The following is an 18414-nucleotide window of genomic DNA, read 5'->3' as shown; positions in this document are numbered from 1 at the left end:
CTCTCTCTCTCTCTCTCTCTCTCTCTCTCTCTCTCTTTCTCTCTTTCTCTCTTTCTCTCTTTCTCTCTTTCTCTCTTTCTCTCTTTCTCTCTTTCTCTCTTTCTCTCTTTTTTCTCTCTCTCTCTCTCTTTTCTCTCTTTCTCTCTTTCTCTCTTTTTTTTCTCTCTCTCTCTCTCTTTTTTCTCTCTCTCTCTCTCTTTTTTCTCTCTCTCTCTCTCTTTTTTCTCTCTCTCTCTCTCTTTTTTCTCTCTCTCTCTCTCTCTCTCTCTTTTTTCTCTCTCTCTCTCTCTCTCTCTCTCTCTCTCTCTCTCTCTCTCTCTCTCTCTCTCTCTCTCTCTCTCTCTCTCTCTCTCTCTCTCTTTCTCTCTTTCTCTCTTTCTCTCTTTCTCTCTTTCTCTCTTTCTCTCTTTCTCTCTTTCTCTCTTTCTCTCTTTCTCTCTTTCTCTCTTTCTCTCTTTCTCTCTTTCTCTCTTTCTCTCTTTCTCTCTTTCTCTCTTTCTCTCTTTCTCTCTTTCTCTCTTTCTCTCTTTCTCTCTTTCTCTCTTTCTCTCTTTCTCTCTTTCTCTCTTTCTCTCTTTCTCTCTTTCTCTCTTTCTCTCTTTCTCTCTCTCTCTTTCTCTCTCTCTCTCTCTTTTCTCTCTTTCTCTCTCTCTCTCTCTCTTTCTCTCTCTCTCTCTCTTTTTTCTCTCTCTCTCTCTCTCTTTTTTCTCTCTCTCTCTCTCTCTCTCTCTCTCTCTCTCTCTCTCTCTCTCTCTCTCTCTCTCTCTCTCTCTCTCTCTCTCTCTCTCTCTCTCTCTCTCTCTCTCTCTCTCTCTCTCTCTCTCTCTCTCTCTCTCTCTCTCTCTCTCTCTCTCTCTCTCTCTCTCTCTCTCTCTCTCTCTCTCTCTCTCTCTCTCTCTCTCTCTCTCTCTCTCTCTCTCTCTCTCTCTCTCTCTCTCTCTCTCTCTCTCTCTCTCTCTCTCTCTCTCTCTCTCTCTCTCTCTCTCTCTCTCTCTCTCTCTCTCACCACAGGCAGGTCAGTGGTCTTTCTGTCTTCTATAGTCTCCTCTCCGGCCTCGCCCCCCCCCACCCCGCTCTGTCTGAGAATTTTTTTTTTAATTTCTTCAAAATGGCAACAGGATTAGAATAGAACAGCACCGGGCAATGCTTGATGTTCTTCTAAAAGTATCTAAATTATTTGAGGCATCAATATAAACATCGGGAGTACTGAAGTTTTTTTTTAATCTTGCCAAAACTAAGTTTTTGCAAGATATGTTAGTCAGCTTGTATGTTTTTATTTATTTATTTATTTATTTTGTTTGCTTGTTTGTTTGTCTGTAATCACGTGTAAAAAATTCTGCAGAGCACAGTTATCATTGGAAATTTTTGTAACTTCGCATATCAGAGGCCTATAGAGGTCCCTTTCAGCGCATAAAATTTTGAAGGTCAAGGTCAAAGGTCAAGGTCACTTTGCCGCAAATCAGGGGAGTCGACGAAACCCTTATTTTTTGAAAAATTTTGATCGGATTGTCTTCAAACTTCATGGGAATATAGTTCATGGTCTGGCGCTCAGCTGATTAATTTTTGGTGGCGATTAGCCTTGACCTTCATATGTTTTTGTTTTTTTTTGGTCTGTAATCACATATAAATCACTCTGCAGAGCACAGTTATCATTGGAAATTTTTGTAACTTCGCATATCAGAGGCCGATAGAGGTCCCTTTCAGCGCATAAAATTTTGAAGGTCAAGGTCAAAGGTCAAGGTCACTGTCGCAAATCAGGGGCGTCGACGAAACCCATATTTTTTTGAGTAATTTTGATCGGATCGTCTTCAAACTTCATGGGAATATAGTTCATGGTCTGGCGCTCAGTTGATTAATTTTTGGTGGCGATTGGCCTTGACCTTCATGGTTAGCGCCTAAGGTCAAACATATTTGACCCCAATGTCAAATTTTCAAGTTTTAGGAACCGTATCGTGTAGTACCTCAAATTGAACACCTCGATGAGTGCTTTCTAGATATGTCAAGTTTGAGACATTATGATGTCATTTGATGACGTAATGAGGCAAAAGCATATTTTTCATGGTTACTCTGTAGAACGATTCTCATCGGAATCTCTCGTAGGCAGATATTCCTCAAGGAGTCGCTCCTGGTGGATAGCAGCTCTGTTCACCTCAGTGTGACCTTAAAGAAGTCACACGTGGTCACCTTTTGGCAAGATACGGGTCACCCTGCGGGTGACATTGGTTTATTTTAAAAAAAAATTCTGAATCAGCAGTTTTTGAGTTAAGATATACTGGAAGTAGTATATCATAGCAGTGATAACTAAAACGGCATTCGGTAAAGCACATACCTCTGCCAGGCTGAACAGTTTACGTCTTATATCCCACTGATATGCCGGATCCGGATCTGCATTAAAAAAAACCCTAAAATTTTGGACCTCAACCAAAATATAATCATATTCGTCCGGTCACCTACCCAACTCGTTATGAGAAAGGATATCTGTCTTCCATAGAAGGAGTTCAGCATAGACATAACCTGTTGATTACAGGCTTAAGCAGGCTAAGGTTTGAGTATAGCTGTAGAGAAAGGTGGGATTTTTATCACCACGAAGAAGGGTTCTCGAAGAAATGTTAAAGCAAATGAAAGGTATAAATAAAATGGATGGAGTGGATTTTTTTTAACTTGAATATGTAATGACAGTTCTGAGGAAGTGTTGGCGGAGCGGAAGGGGGAATGGAGGAATAGTTTGAAAGTAAATAAGAGGAGGGGTAGGGCTATTTCACACCGATTCGTTAATGTATGGCATGGTCTTCCTGTGAAGTGGTAGTTGTGGAAGCAAAAATAATTTTAAAATAGAATTGGATGAGTACCTAGAAATAAGGAGATAGAGAAGGTGTACAGAAACATAGTCAGAATGGTAGGTATATTGGGATTGGATAGCTGTGAACTGTGGTAGTTGTGTGAAAGTTGTGCTGTTTGGGTAGTTTGTTCTCTTCTCGATTTAGATGTTTTGATTCTCACCGGTGTGGGTCTTGTCAAGCATGAACATATCACCTGTGTTAATTAATTCCTGAAACAAATGCCCTTCCTCTTCTAACTCCCCACTACCCCCCCCCCAAAAAAACAACAACAACAACAACACCAAAGAACCCTAAAAAAATCTTATCCCAACAAAGTTGTGAATCCTAGACTGTGTCTTCTCTGTTATATACCTCCTCATTGTTTCCCTACCCTGACTCTTCTCTTTTCCTTTTCCCCAATGGCTGCAGCCTCTCCTGACCTCCCCCGCCTCCTTCCTTCCATCTAGTCTCAGCTTCCTACCACATGACACACTCTTGTCATTATTTTTATGTGCAAATCTAGGCTCATGGATGAGCTGAATTAAATGCATAATCAAAACGAATAGTTGATGTGTATACTGTAAACATATACGAGCATTCAGGGGCACTATTATGGGGTTGTCACCCATTTCTTGGTTTGGCTTGTACGGTTTTATCTTGAAGTACCATTGTAAATGTGTAGAGATTAGGCTGAAATCACCTTGTCTGATTCCTTATCAATTTCATCTCTTCCATTTGCTTTTCTCTTTCAACTACATCTTCCTCAATCACAGCACCTTTGTTTCTTGACCTCACACTTCTCTGCCTCCCCTTTCCTTCCTAGTTATGGGCCTGAAACCAGCGTTGTACCACGCCACATCAGAGGGACCTGCAGATGGCTACCCCAACTACTAAAGAAGAGGGAGTCGGGCGATGTGGGTGGGGTGGGGTGGAATGGGAGGAAGAGTCAGGGTGATGGCTAAGAGTTGAGGTTAGAGGAAATGGTGGTTAGGTGAGGTTGGGTGGGATGAGTTATAAAGATGTATTTGAGTCGGAGACTGCAAGGGTTGGGGAAAAGAATAAGGGGTGGTGCTAATGTAGAAAGTCAAGTTTACAAGTGCAAGGACGTGAAAAGGGTTCTTCTGAGTTATTATTTTTGTTATGTTTAAGATTCTAAAAGTTAAAACACAAAAGTCCTGATTTTCCCCTCTGGGACTCTAAACACAAGAGGCTTTTAATAGTGACGAATGAAGGAACCGGGACTAAGGATGTAAAGAGGAAGCCGCTTTGCAGCACGATTAATAACATTGGCGACACCACTGCCAACTAACAAAAGGACAAGAGGTGCCAGATAAGATAGTCGTACAGACCATCGTTCAATGTCACTTTTACAAATAAGTTGCAGTGAAACCCCAATAATCCGCATTCAATATAAATAATGATATAAACTCTATCAAAGACACTTCTTTATTGATTTTATTGTGTTTGCATAATCAACTAATTCGTCATACTTTGGTGTATGCTTCGATATAACAATGCAAAGGGGTTATGTTGTTTAAATTGCACTTCTATGCTGTGTTCGTTTCTGGCCCGCCGTGCGCAAGATACGTATTACTCCTTGTCGTGCATGTGCGAGTCATTGTTGAATTTCTTCACTTTTGACACTCAGGGCACTGGGCAGAAACCATATCATATCCACACTCATTTGCTGGTCATCATAATACAAAGCAAGTACATATGCAACACCCATGAGCACTTCGTGCATACAAATAAATTGACTGCTGCCAACTCCCCATTTTGTATGTTGTATTCGCCCATATTCTCTCTCTCTCTCTCTCTCTCTCTCTCTCTCTCTCTCTCTCTCTCTCTCTCTCTCTCTCTCTCTCTCTCTCTCTCTCTCTCTCTCTCTCTCTCTCTCTCTTTCTCTTTCTCTTTCTCTTTCTCTTTCTCTTTCTCTTTCTCTTTCTCTTTCTCTTTCTCTTTCTCTTTCTCTTTCTCTTTCTCTTTCTCTTTCTCTTTCTCTTTCTCTTTCTCTTTCTCTTTCTCTTTCTCTTTCTCTTTCTCTTTCTCTTTCTCTTTCTCTTCTCTCTCTTCCATTATCTCCTTACTCCACCCACACACCCCTCCTTTTTCTCTCCTGCCATCCCCTTCCCATCCCATCCTCAATTTTAATTTTCTCAACTGATCCCTCCCCACCCCCTCTTTCCACTTGAATGAAATAAACAGACGACCCATATGATACAAGTCTCTCACCAAAACACATGCCTTTGCTACTAAACATGACAATGATGTAGTCTGGATTAATATTGCCCCTCTTCCATCTGAAACGAAATGAATTCACGTAGGGCACTTGGATTGGATATAATAAAGCTTCGGAATAGGATGATTGATGGATCATACATATTACTTGCTTTCATAGACTTACAATCTTTGCCTGTAATAAAGTGGTTAGAAGCCATTTAGTACATTTGCTTCGCATATAACTTATTTTAGCAAAGTCTTGCCTTCTCTGGTCTTTGTAAATGTGAAAACACTCAAATTTTTGAGAACGAGATGGTGCAATGTCCACATAAACTTATTTCAGCATGATGATAGTGTCCCTTCCGATCTATAGCTGCGTGTTTTTTTTTCCGACAACGCAAAGCAGCACGTTTAATCCAGAGAGTATTATTGTGAAAATTTGGAGAACACTGAGCTTTGATGGAATAGGCTTTGATGACTAAAGAATGTTATCCCATAAGAAAAAATAAAAAAAGGCTTTGATGGAATATTATGATGATTGGGGGGGGGGGCTTGCGTCTAATAAATAATAATACATGGAGGCCCATACTCTTTACAGAGTTTCTTCACGACAAATCGACAAACATTTCTAGACTAGAACCAATCCTGCACAGGTCGCCATGCCGGCACAGGATACTCGGCTGAAAGTACAAGACTTTAGAATTTGGCCAGGGTGCCGAGGATAACTTGCCTACTCTGTGTGAAGGCCACCATGGGGTTTATATCGTCCACTGACAGACGCTGGCAGACGGCTTAATATCCCCTCGAAGGACTGTGAATACATTGATGCATCGACTTGCGTGCGAACCACCAGGGTCATAGTTTGTAGCTGAGCTGAGATTCAAACTCGTATTAGACAGCTCAAAGGCGAGTGTGCATACGTCCTTGGCCATCCTGCTTAGCCCCCTTCTGCCTACCAATCAATACATCTTGCCATACTGCTGTCTCTATTAGGAATTGGTCTGTTTGGAAACCCTAACACATAACCTGACCTGACCTAATCCACCACTTAACTTACACTCGTTCTGAAGGAAGGAAGGAATGGTGCGAAATTGCACATGAGATCAACATAAATTGGATACAACATAAAATTTAATCTTTATCATCAAAAGTCGGCATATTCGAAATCCACATGCGAACAGGTTTTTGACTTAATCACACAAACATGCAACTAAATTATGGAAAGTAAATGGATTGTGGGCCTGGCAGGATAGCCGCTCAGAAAGACAGCGGGCTCCTTTATTTGGTTTTATAAAATAAAAATTACAATTTTTAAAGCGAAGACCCGACTACAAATTCCAGTCCCGATTTCAAAGTGAAATGCATCAGGCCCGCCATTCAATGCGAAGCCGGCTGTCCTGGTATCTTCGTAACAACGCTAATGCTACACTGCTCCAGGCTTAGTACCATAACCAAGTAACTATTGCCTTAAAGTTCCATTCACTTATTGCATTGTTCCTTCAATATCATCATTATTATTGCGCATGCAGCCTGTGGCTGCTGGTTGCATCATTTTCTGGAACCGCGGATGTGCCGCTGATGCAGTGCCACCTGGTTCCAGTAAGATGGTACTCATTTAGCCGACCTCGGAAGGATGACCGGCTGAGTCAACTCACCTGCTGTCATTTAACGGTGCGACAGGGGCTCAAACTCAAGACTCAGATTTTAAGATCTTAAGCTAGCCACTTTAACCGTTAAGCCAACGCCAGGCTTTGTGTCTTAAAGTGAAGGATGGAATAACAAAGCGCCAACGAGAGACTAAGTAGTTTTGCAAGAATGCGGATTGTTGAGGTTTTACTGTTTTTATATCAGATTGGTTCAACTGATTAAGGTACATATTTTTTTTTTTCTTCCATCATGGTCTAACCTTTCGCCTGCATCGTACACAGGAAGAATTGGTTTAACACACAATGAAACTCCTTATCTTTATTTCCCAGCGTTATGCTGTTTCCTCTTCACAACATTGATTTACAAATCGAGTCTTTATTTACTTTTTAGACTTTGACGTTGTTTTCATAATTAACTTGGATGTTTTCCCCCCGATATTAAAACACCTTTTTTTGTCGGGGGAAGAGGACAGGTTGTCGGAACCTCTTTCTGGCCAGAAGGAAGGTTGGCCTTCTGTTAACTTTGGCACAATGTAGAGCCAGAGAACAAAACAATTTTGAACTTGTTTAATTCAGTGCACCTGTGAAATCAAACTGACCCAGACTCTCAAAACGACTTGCATCGGTCCATAAAATATACAGGGCTTCAGTGTGGAAGTTGTGGACAGTCGTGCAGTGACTGTCCTTTGGTTGTGTCCTGTGGAGATCTCTCCAACTTTCTCTGTCTCCAGATCTTTCTTCGTTCTTTCGAGCTCCTCCAGCTCTACCCTCACCTTCAGCTCCCTATCTTCATCTCATCTATTTCTCATCCTTACATGTAACTGTTTAATCTATCCATCATGCTCATAATATGCAGGAGCTGTACAACTCATTTATCTTTTGCCGGTTTTCAGGTCTCCATTCTTTCTTTTCTCTCTTTCCGATTTTACTGGTATTCTAACTTCTCTTTCATTCTTTGCTTGTATTTCTACCTTTTGCTTATTTCTGTGCCAGTAAAGGCTTTTGTCATTTGCACTCCATTGCATTCATGGTGTCATTTGCACTCTCGAAAGCAGAAACAGGAAGCCTTGTTGATTTAGTGTTTGAATCGATCAGTTTTGTTTTGCTGATGATGACTTCTGTATGCAACGGTGTGGTTGATGGAAGCTTTTGCAAATCCACATGACCGTTACATACTGCCCCTTTTGGGTGATGATGAATGGTACTTTCCTGTGGTCTCTCTCTCTCTCTCTCTCTCTCTCTCTCTCTCTCTCTCTCTCTCTCTCTCTCTCTCTCTCTCTCTCTCTCTCTCTCTCTCTCTCTCTCTCTCTCTCTCTCTCTCTCTCTCTCTCTCTCTCTCTCTCTCTCTCTCTCTCTCTCTCTCTCTCTCTCTCTCTCTCTCTCTCTCTCTCTCTCTCTCTCTCTCTCTCTCTCTCTCTCTCTCTCTCTCTCTCTCTCTCTCTCTCTCTCTCTCTCTCTCTCTCTCTCTCTCTCTCTCTCTCTCTCTCTCTCTCTCTCTCTCTCTCTCTCTCTCTCTCTCTCTCTCTCTCTCTCTCTCTCTCTCTCTCTCTCTCTCTCTCTCTCTCTCTCTCTCTCTCTCTCTCTCTCTCTCTCTCTCTCTCTCTCTCTCTCTCTCTCTCTCTCTCTCTCTCTCTCTCTCTCTCTCTCTCTCTCTCTCTCTCTCTCTCTCTCTCTCTCTCTCTCTCTCTCTCTCTCTCTCTCTCTCTCTCTCTCTCATCTTTATTCGTTCATAAAAGCTCTTTCCCACAGGTATTTCTCCATGCCACAATTTAATATACATTTTCAAACTTTCTTCTCCACAAATATATTTTCCTTCATTCATTGCATTTCTTCCTTCTTCCTGCCTTTGATTCCTCTCCCCTTCCTCATATATTCTTTTTCTCCACAATATCACCTGTAAAACACTATAGGAACCTTTATCATAGATGCATCAACATTGACTGCTTCCTGCTGGCTGTTATTCTTACTTCTCAATCCTTCTCCCTTTTGTTCTCTTACCCAATGCCTTGGGACATGTCATTGCCACTAAAGTGGTATCACCAGCATATCATTCAGCAGTGGTGGTAAATAATCGCTACAAGAACTTATCGTTTTTATTTTCCTGCCATCCAAGACCCAAACACTTGAACTTGACAGGACTGAGGTCGGTGATGTTTGTGGCCTGTAAACTAGCAAGACACTCCCAAGCGCTATTTGGTGACTTCAGCACGGCAATGTTCCAACTGTTTCTTCAGATGGGGAGGTTTCTCCCTGCAGTGGCCATTCTGGGTCTAAGCCACCCATCAGTGTTCTGTGCAGAAGAGGTGTCGTCTTCTTTGGGTGTCCCAGATCGCATCATCTGTGTAACCCAAAATCCATCATTACAACATGCCAAACTGCCTTTTTATAGTTTGGGCCATGCACCCGGATTGTGCCTTCATTTTGTAATACTTGTGAACCTGCATGCCCCCTCACTGTGATGACCCCTCACCCGGCCGACCAACGTGATGTGACAATGTTCGTGACTTGTGCATTTCTTGTCCTTCAACTGCATCTCGTCGCTTTTGGCTTCATCGTCTTGCCTGCACACGTCTTGCTGTCTTCCAGAAAGAAAACCTTCGTTCGTAGAATGTTATTAAATATGCAATTTTATTTGGTTTCCTGTTTGATTGATATTTATGGATTGTTTAATTTTTTTTTAACCTTTATTATATTTCAGACTAAGCAAGAGAAATGTCGATCAATAATTCTTCCAGCGGGATTGATGAAAAAGGACACTCATTATCCCTGCAGATTTCGAAAAAGAAACGCAGTCTTCAGCATTGTTCAAATTGTCCCTGCAGATTGTTATCCAACAATAAAAATTTTCAGTCAATCACAGTCCAAATACCACTTATTTAACTTTCAGTTGATGAAATAAGAAGGGATGCCACTTCTTTCGGTTATGCCAATTCAATAACCTTAATAACCTTAACCTTTCATATTTCATCAACTGTAAGCTAAAGAATGGGGATTTGGAAAGACTGTGAATCGAGGGAAATCCGGTCAATCATTGGATAAACTTTTGTGAAGACTAATCACTTTTTTTGTTGTTGTTCATTGTCTTAGAAGATGAGTGCTCTGAGGGAGGACAACACGATTATCGTTTTGTGGTATGCACCGTTTTGTGTCATGTAGTCCTCAAACTCGGCACTGGTGAAATTTGAAGGATTGTCAGGAAACACTATGTCAGGAAAGCCATATTTGGCAAAAGTAATCCTCAGTCTCTCAATGGTTGATGGAGAAATATGCACATCAATCCACTTTCAATAAGCGTCTTAGATGATCAACAACATTTTGTTTCTGGGCAACAGACCAGTATAGTCAATGTGAATCCTCCATGGCCAACAGAGATATGGGATTCCCAAAGATGGAGAGGTGCTGGCCCTGGAGTTGGGAAAACAGTTTGACATGCCATACTTGTCTGCATCATGTGTTCAATGTCATGATCCATGCATGATCAAAAAACTTTATTTTGACTGCCTGGTTGGGCATACTCAACCATGTCAAGAATGGTGTACCTTAAGGCAATGGGTATCACCACCTGGTTGTCCAAAAGTATGCATCCTTGCTGTCAGCTTAACTCTGTCTTTCGTATGAAGAATGGACATAATGCTTCCTCAACAATGTGAGGCCAACCCGACAATAGAAACATCAGCACCTTCCACAGCACTGGGTCTGTTTTGGTATCCATCCATCCAACCATTGGGACCATACTCTCTGCAGAGCGTTGGTGCTGCCTAAGCAGTCTCCTTGGCTATTGGGCACAACCCTGGATGGGTCGCCACTCCGACAGGATACCAGCTAGCAGGCATTCATTTTGCCGACCATGGAAGGATGATAGGCAGAGTTCACCCCACCTTGTATTAATTCAACAGCAGAGAGGGGTTTGGTTTGAACTCAGGATCCTAGGATCCCAAGCCCACCACCATAACCATTAAGCCAACATCAGGCGTTGTTTTAGTATGGGATGCAAATATCTCTTCTTGAAACCACATGTGTGTTGGATAGGAATTCCATAAGATGTACCATCTCTGCTGGAATGAGGACACAGGCTAGAAACTGATGAAGCATAATGTGATTCAGCATATCCACCTAACCCAACAACAAGGCTCATTGCTGGATTCTTTCACATCACATAGTTGTTATCGCTTTGGCTTGCTAAATAGAATTTTGAGTGGCGTGAAGTTGTTGTTGATTGTGAATTCATGTCCATAGAGATATGAATTAATTTTTTTCACACCCGAGTCCACTGAGAGCTGACAGGATGGCGAAGAGGTATGCATGCTCACCTCTAAGATATCTAATCTGCATTCAAATCATGGCCCAGCTCTAAACTGTCATCCTGGTGTTTCACAGGAAGGGTGATTTAGCAATGTGTGTGCCGTCCATCAAATGGATGGTAAACTGGCATTCCATCTGCTGGCATTTGTTGATGGACATTAAATATCCCACCGTGTCCTTCGTGAAGAGTAGGTGAGCTATCGCCGGCACCCTGGTCAGATTCCAAATTTCTGTGCTGACTTCCTGTGTCAGTGGCGATCCATTTAGGATTATAACCCAAGCTATAGAAACTGCTGTGTCGGCACCAATGCACTGTATAGAGCATGGTTCATGATGAAGATGATGAGACCACTGATGATGCCTCTTTTTGTAACTGCGAATAATATATTTCCACTGGTACTTGAAGCACATGCGACAGCTCAACACCATCAGACATGTGAAAGGCCTGACCCGAGGCCACAGGGTAAGGTGTTGCAAGAAAGCACCAGAGTTTAGTACTATCAAAATGCATTAGTACAGCAGATGACTGCAACAGTTTTTTGACTTCTCAAAAGCCTTCTGTTGAGCTGTTCTCGAAATTAATTTTGTCCCTTTCTGGAATGAGGTGTGCAAAAGTCCAAGCTTTGATGAGAGGTTGTATAGAAAATTACCATTATAGTTCAACAACCCTAAAAATAAGCTTTTAACTGTGCAATGCTGGTGGGTGTAGGTGCTTCAGTCATAGCTTATACCTTGTTATTATAATATAAGATGATGTATGCACTCAGAGTTAATTTTATGTCCAAGATTCCTCCCTTCTGGAGCTATGAACACATTATCCTTGTGCAACTTCATCAGACAATCTCCTGAACACCAAATCCAGATCGTGTAGATCTTGGTCATCCACCTCGTTCCCAAGAGGTCATCTTGGTAAGTACACACATGACGGATACCTTAGAGCAAATTCTCCATTGCTCTAAGAAAGATAGATGGTGCCGACGATATCCTGAATCGGAGATGGGTGTATCAGAAGAGGCCTTATGGGGTATATCATCCATCTATAATTCCAGCAGTGTGTGTGTGTGTGTGTGTGTGTGTGTGTGTGTGTGTGTGTGTGTGTGTGTGTGTGTGTGTGTGTGTGTGTGTGTGTGTGTGTGTGTGTGTGTGTGTGTGTGTGTGTGTGTGTGTGTGTGTGTGTGTGACCGCTGTTTCTCGACAACCACTTGTCCGATCTAATTGAAACTTGCCAGGTATATTGATGGGGCCCTGTGGATGTGCCTTTTCAAGGTTCGATATTAATCGGACAAGTGCTTCTCAAGTTATGGCCATTTATTTACCAACCAATGACAGGACACGTTGCTGCGTAGGCGTGGCCGATGGGGAAGAGATTCTCAGCCGCGTTCCTCATTACGGGTTACAACGTACAGACTTCCGGATAGGGTATTCTGATAATTTCTCGATTTCTTGTGCGCATTTAGAGATCAACACAATACCCCAGTCCAGTCGTTTACGAGAGTGAAGGAACGGTCTATGTGGTTGTTTGAAAGTATTTTTGTTTTATTTTGTTGTTTTTTTTCTCTTCTCTTTTTGTTTCTCCTTGCGATGACATTGCGAAAAGGCAAAATACGTTGGCGCGAATTGAATAATTGGCCATTAAAACTAAATTGTGAATAATCGTAACTGCGATATGCGAACTTCCGGACAGTTAGGACTTAACTTCCGGACTTCCGGATAGTGACGACTTAATGTATTGTTACGGAAATGGCCCTTAATGGGACTACTAAATATAGGATTAGCTCAGATCCCCCATTAAATGCCTGTTTGGATAGGTTGTGTGGTGTAAGGGACGATATGAGTGTGTCAGGAGATGTAGAAGACTGTTTCTAAGTTCATACGGTGGTGAAACGAGAGAAACAAGAGATGATTCTTCTTCCTCTCTTGTACGAATGGGAGGGGAGTGGCCTAGAGCGAGAGGTGTGGCCTGGAGAGGAAGTGACGCGAAGGGGCGGAGCCTTTGGTCAGAGAGTCGCCGAGAGAAGCGAGAGAAAGGAGAACCTAAAGATGAGTATATGGGAATAGTGGCGCTCGAAGAATGCTCGTGTTTTGAAGCGAGCGAACAAAGGAGTACTGTGTGTGAGGAACGAAGGAGGCACCGTGTTGGATCTGCCGGGAGAGACACTAACCCGACCTGCACGTCGGTGATTCAACCGAGAGAGGCACTGAGAGGACGAAGCGGGAGTCGGGCTTCGAGGCGGGAAGGCCGGAGAGGAGACGCCGGACCTTCGGACGGTCCTTACTCACCAACGACAGCGGCGCGTCACGTTTGCCGATCCGCCTGTGGAAGTCGGACCTCGACTTGGGCCTTGTATGGAGAACAGGCCCGGCCGGGATTTGTGTGCTGGACCGTGAGAGAGATCAGCTGAGGCCCATCTTCGACCCGACGCGAGGTCAGAGTGCGCGGTGACTGAAGGAGGAAGAACACCGCGCCGCAATCTTGCCGCGCAGCGCGTTCGAGCGGGAGTTTGAACCCGTGGACACCACCGCTTGTTACGAGCGACATTCGTGCTTTTGGACGCGGTCCTCTCGTCCATGAGCCATCACCAAGTACTCTGTGTGTGTATGCATGCTGTTTGTTTGAACCTGTTGTACAAGGCATATTTCGTAGAATCCCCTCGAAACATTTAGACCGTGGTTCCTTAGGTAAGAACAGGTTAGTGATAGTTAGTATAACCATTGTAGTGTTTATTGCTTGTGTTGTGATCCCTGATGTTCCCCAATAAATCTGGTTAATTCTGATGAAGTTGCTGCTTTGGATTAATTCGTGTCGCGTCGAGGAACGATCCGTTCGATTGGCATATAAAACCAAAAATGGTTACAGGCCGGTAGACTCCGCCCGGTCACTGACAAAGCCAGTCTGTAACTAGGGGTTCTATCTCCCCAACTGGTAAGGTACAGGATTACGTTGGTATCGCGATTGAACACTCCTGACCCGAGGCCTGTGCCGAGCCGGCGGCGTTGTAATAGTCCATGGGCCCAGGCCAGAAATTCCACTTGTCGGTCCCATCTAAGGAAACCAATCCTAGTTATGATTTTTGAATTGGTGTATATATATATATATATATATATATATATATATATATATATATATATATATATCATATTTTGATGTGATAACCATTGCAGACTGGCAGCTTATTGGTAGTTATCATCTCTGGAATGTACCCACCCTCCGCATCATGAAAGCGAAAAGGCAAACTCAGAAACATTCACTAATGATGCAATTGCTGTTTCCACATGGGGCTAGAATGAACTGCAAACCACAAATACATGTCTGCAATGCTTTATTTATACCATCTGAATAATCGTTTCTGTCATTCCTGAAGGCAGAATTTGTTTTATGGCAGAAACGGGCGAACAATAGGGCCTATCAAAATGTTGCTGATTAGTGATTTTCAGTACATTTTAATTTTAATATTGTCATACAAGTTCCCTGGGTAGTGCTACTGAACCGCAGTTGCCTACAACATGCACATGTTGTATGAGGAAAACATTTATGAACATTTTACAAGTTTTTACCACAGTTAAAGGAATTGCCCTTCCCCTAACCAAGTTCCAACACTCGTCCAAAATGTGAAATTTACGGATAACCCAAATTTCACCACGCTACTGTGGCATGTTTATGTACTATGTTTTACTCGTGCATATTTGTAGCCATGAATGTCCTTGTGATTGTGCCAAAACATTCACACCATGGATCCGTAGTCTAGTCTTCATCACTGTTATCAGCATCAGAGTCCTCGAGGTCTACAACCTCTTCGTCGACATCAGCAGGCTGGTTGCTGCAGGTTCGCAACTTGCACATGTCAGTGCACTTCAGGCTATTGGCAAGGCACGTGCAGTCTGGGAGTTTGCACGACCGTCCACACTTGCGGGAAAGCAGTTGCAACACTGCATCCGGTGCTGGAGAACCCTGCATCCACTTGATGGCCAGCTTCCCATCATCAGTGGTCCATCCACAACCCTTGGGACTTGGAACATAGGGTTGGCATTGCAGACAGCGCCTCCAAATAGCAGCCTGGTAGTTTGCACGAAGGACGTGCATGAAGAGGCAGTCTTCACATGGTGGAAGCTGACTGGACTCTATCTCTCCCTGTCTGGTACAGAAGAGTTGATGTCGGAGTTCATTGACTTTTGTGGTGTTGGTAGACGGCACGTACATGTGGCAGGTGACCTCTTGCAGCTTCTGAAAGAGCTCGGTGGATACTTCCCATGAATGACCGAGCTGACTGAAGGCCTCTTGGTAGGTCTTATCCGACTTCATTTGCTTCAAGGCGTCCATCTCTCCCCGGCCTGCAAAGGCACTGACTGAATCACAACCGGAGAACACGTGCAGTCCAACCAGGGCATCACAGACACTGTCTCCCATCGATATAGCAAGCCTGTCAATGTCTACGAACCATGTGCGGGTTTGCGTACCACACTTCTGATGCACGGGGCATGGGATGTCCTTATTGAAGGCAAGACACAGCACGAGGACATCTGTATTTTCGGCAGTGATCACCACAGCCTTGTACCCAGCCTCTGCTGCATGCAGAGCATGCAGAAGCATTCGGGTGTCTGCTTCCTCCTGCGTGGACTTCAGCTCTGCCACTTCCTCCCAGTGGTCCTTGGTTTTTTTTTTTTGATTTTCCCCCAAAACATCAATATCTCAGAATGTTAAAATGGTAAAAATGCAAAATACATACACTAAGCTGCTCTTCTGGAACGGTTATCATATAGTCCCTGCCAATAACTTAGTAGCCCTAAAGTTTGGTTTCCTCAGATGGTACCGATATATGCCTGGGCCCATGGACTATAAACTCCCGGAGACGGCGGTGGCGGGGCTGGCACCTCGGACCGGGTCAGATTAGCCACCCCAGATCCGCAACAGTATTCTTTCTCGGTTTATCGACTTACTGTATTCTTTCTTTCTCGATTTCTGTACTTTCTCGATTTTCTTAAACACATGCCCCAATCCCGTCATTGTTTACGACAGCGAAGGAACGGCCTGTGTGGTTGTTTGAAAGTTTTTTTTTTTTGCATGTACGGGCATGCACTTGTCTATCTAATATAGAATAGGCAAAGCCTAGAAGCGAACGTAGAATTCTTCTTACATTCGCTTCTTAAATATATCAAATTAAACAGTCTTTTTGCTATGATTTTTCGGACATTTGTGCATACAGCTTGGTCACAACTGTATACTTGCCAACGATACCGTGGTACATGTAAGCGCCGCACAGCTGATGATTTTGACAGATCTGAGGTCAGTCAGGTGCATAACAGACGATGCTGCAATTTCCGGTTACTTCGGCCTGGATTCGGGATCAGCGATCAAATAATGTAAATCACGATTAAAAAATTTTTTTGATGATGCGGGAGATATCTTTATTAAAATCAGTGGAGGAAATATACACCATGTCTGATATTTGGGTCTTTCATGTCTCCGACGATGCCTTTATCTCCCGGGACGCATCATTCCCCATGACAAAAACCGGAAGCAAAAAAAAAAAAAACCGGAAGCAAAAAGGGTCATAGCCGACGACACGGATTCCAAATTGCCAGGGTATTGTGTTGTTGTTGTTTCCTATTCTCTCATGTGCAAACGTTGAGTATGAAGCTCACAACATTCGCGATTAATCAGATAAGTGCTTCTCAAGTTATGGCCATTTATTTGCCAATCAATGACATGACATGTTGCTGCAGCCATTTATTTACCAACCAATGACATGACACATTGCGTCGGCGTGGCTACGTAGGCCGGTGCGCGGCCGGCCGGCGATGACGTTACGGGCCGTGCCGGTTACATGGCAGTGAATGTCATGGCAAGCAAAGACAGGGAGGTAAACTTCATTTTAACTTGGATTTTAATTAACTCTGTGTGTGGAAGTGTGGTTGTCGCGAGAACGCGAGAGCGAAGGAACGGCCTGTGTGGTTCTCATTTCTGGCTCACGGTTTGAAAGTTTTTTTTTTTTTTGCACATACGGCCACGCACGTATGGGCACATGAGAACGAAGGAACGGCCTGTGTGGTTGTTGTTTCTGGCACACCGTTTGAAAGTTTTTTTTTTTTTTTTGCACGTACGGGCACGCACCTTCGGACATGCACTCGTTACTTTAGTGGACTTACTGCTATCCTCATCCTACACCACATGCCAGAACGCATTGCGTTCAGAACACACAGAACAAATCCAGTTTTGTGACGGTCTTACCCCCAGCGAGAATCGAGTAAAGATCTGCAATTCGAGATGGTGGATACTGGTGAGGCAGTAAGCACTGGTTGATGGCAAGCTTTTTGTCACCGGATACTCTTACATTCCCAGATGATTTCATAACGGGTTCAATGGGAGCCACCTAATTAAAGAACTAGAATGGTTCCAGGACACCTTCACTTTGGAGCTAATGAAGTTCAGCCCCAAAAAAACTTTATTCCACATTGAATAAGATATTGGTCACAGCTTCAACAAGCTCAAATGAGCTAAGATCCTCGTCTTCTTGGTGATGACGTCATAGTTATCAGGTGTGCGGTAAATTATCTCTAATGCCCTATTCGATTCCATCTGGAGTATTCAAAAAGCTTGCGTTGTTTCGGAGATAATTGTTTCTGCGATTTCCATTGTGATATTATGACGTCATAACTTTTTTCTTGGAAGAATTTCCTCAATCTGAGATGGTTACTCTCTGCGTGTGAGCTTTCTGCATGAACATGTCAAGTTTCAAGATGTTCTGATGAAAACTCTTGGTTATGAAACAAAAAAATTCAGAAAATAGTGATGACGTCATAAAACGAATATGACGTCATTGTGATTTATCAGATTTGCGTCATATTATCTGTGCAAATGCCCCATTTGATTCTGCAAACAGGATTTAAAAAGCTTCCCTAGTTTCAGAGATAATGGTATTGGCGATTTCCATCAGCGGTGATATTCTTCTTCTTCTTCTTCTTCTTTCGGCTGCTCCCGTTAGGGGTCGCCACAGCGGATCATCCGTATGATCCACATAGTGATTTGGCACATGTTTTTACACCGGATGCCCTTCCTGACGCAACCCTGGTCGCCTCTTACGACACAGGGATATGGTACACCTATTTTAACCGGGGTATACACCGGCCCAGTACACTGGTACTCATTTCGCCGACCTCGGAAGGATGACAGGCTGAGTCAACCCCCTGGTGTATTAATTCAGTGTCCCAACGGGGCTTGAACTCAGGACCTTTTGGATCCCAACTCGCTGCCCTTACCACTGCGCCAACACCAGGCTCTGTCAGCGGTGATATTATGACGTCATAACTTTTTTTCTAGGAAGAATTTTCTAAATCGGAGATGGTTACTGCCTGCGCATGGACTTTATGCATATACATGCCGCTTTTCACGAAGATCCGATGAAAACTCTGGACTGTGAAACAAAAAATGT

General features: G+C 43.3%; 1 protein-coding gene across 9 annotated transcripts in view; it reads left to right on the top strand.

Annotated features, from left to right (window-relative positions):
* LOC147025186 (nuclear factor 1 A-type-like) overlaps positions 1 to 7983 on the top strand; it is a 265419-nt gene extending 257436 nt beyond the window's left edge. For 8 of the 9 annotated variants that reach the window (XM_085885868.1, XM_085885866.1, XM_085885869.1 and 5 more), the window contains one exon: positions 3643 to 7983. In XM_085885868.1, the coding sequence (XP_085741994.1) occupies positions 3643 to 3713 (71 nt within the window). In that variant the 3' untranslated portion in view covers positions 3714 to 7983. The remainder of the gene's footprint in view (positions 1 to 3642) is intronic. The other variant, XR_015059376.1, reaches the window with a different exon arrangement.
* The last annotated feature ends 10431 nt before the right edge of the window (positions 7984 to 18414 follow it).

Source organism: Eptatretus burgeri, chromosome 6, assembly GCF_056783735.1.
Source record: "Eptatretus burgeri isolate ZD-2024b chromosome 6, Ebu_testis_v1, whole genome shotgun sequence".
NCBI lineage: Eukaryota > Metazoa > Chordata > Myxini > Myxiniformes > Myxinidae > Eptatretus > Eptatretus burgeri.
The sequence above is the reverse complement of the archived record's forward strand: the minus strand, read 5'-3'. Positions and strand labels throughout refer to the sequence as shown.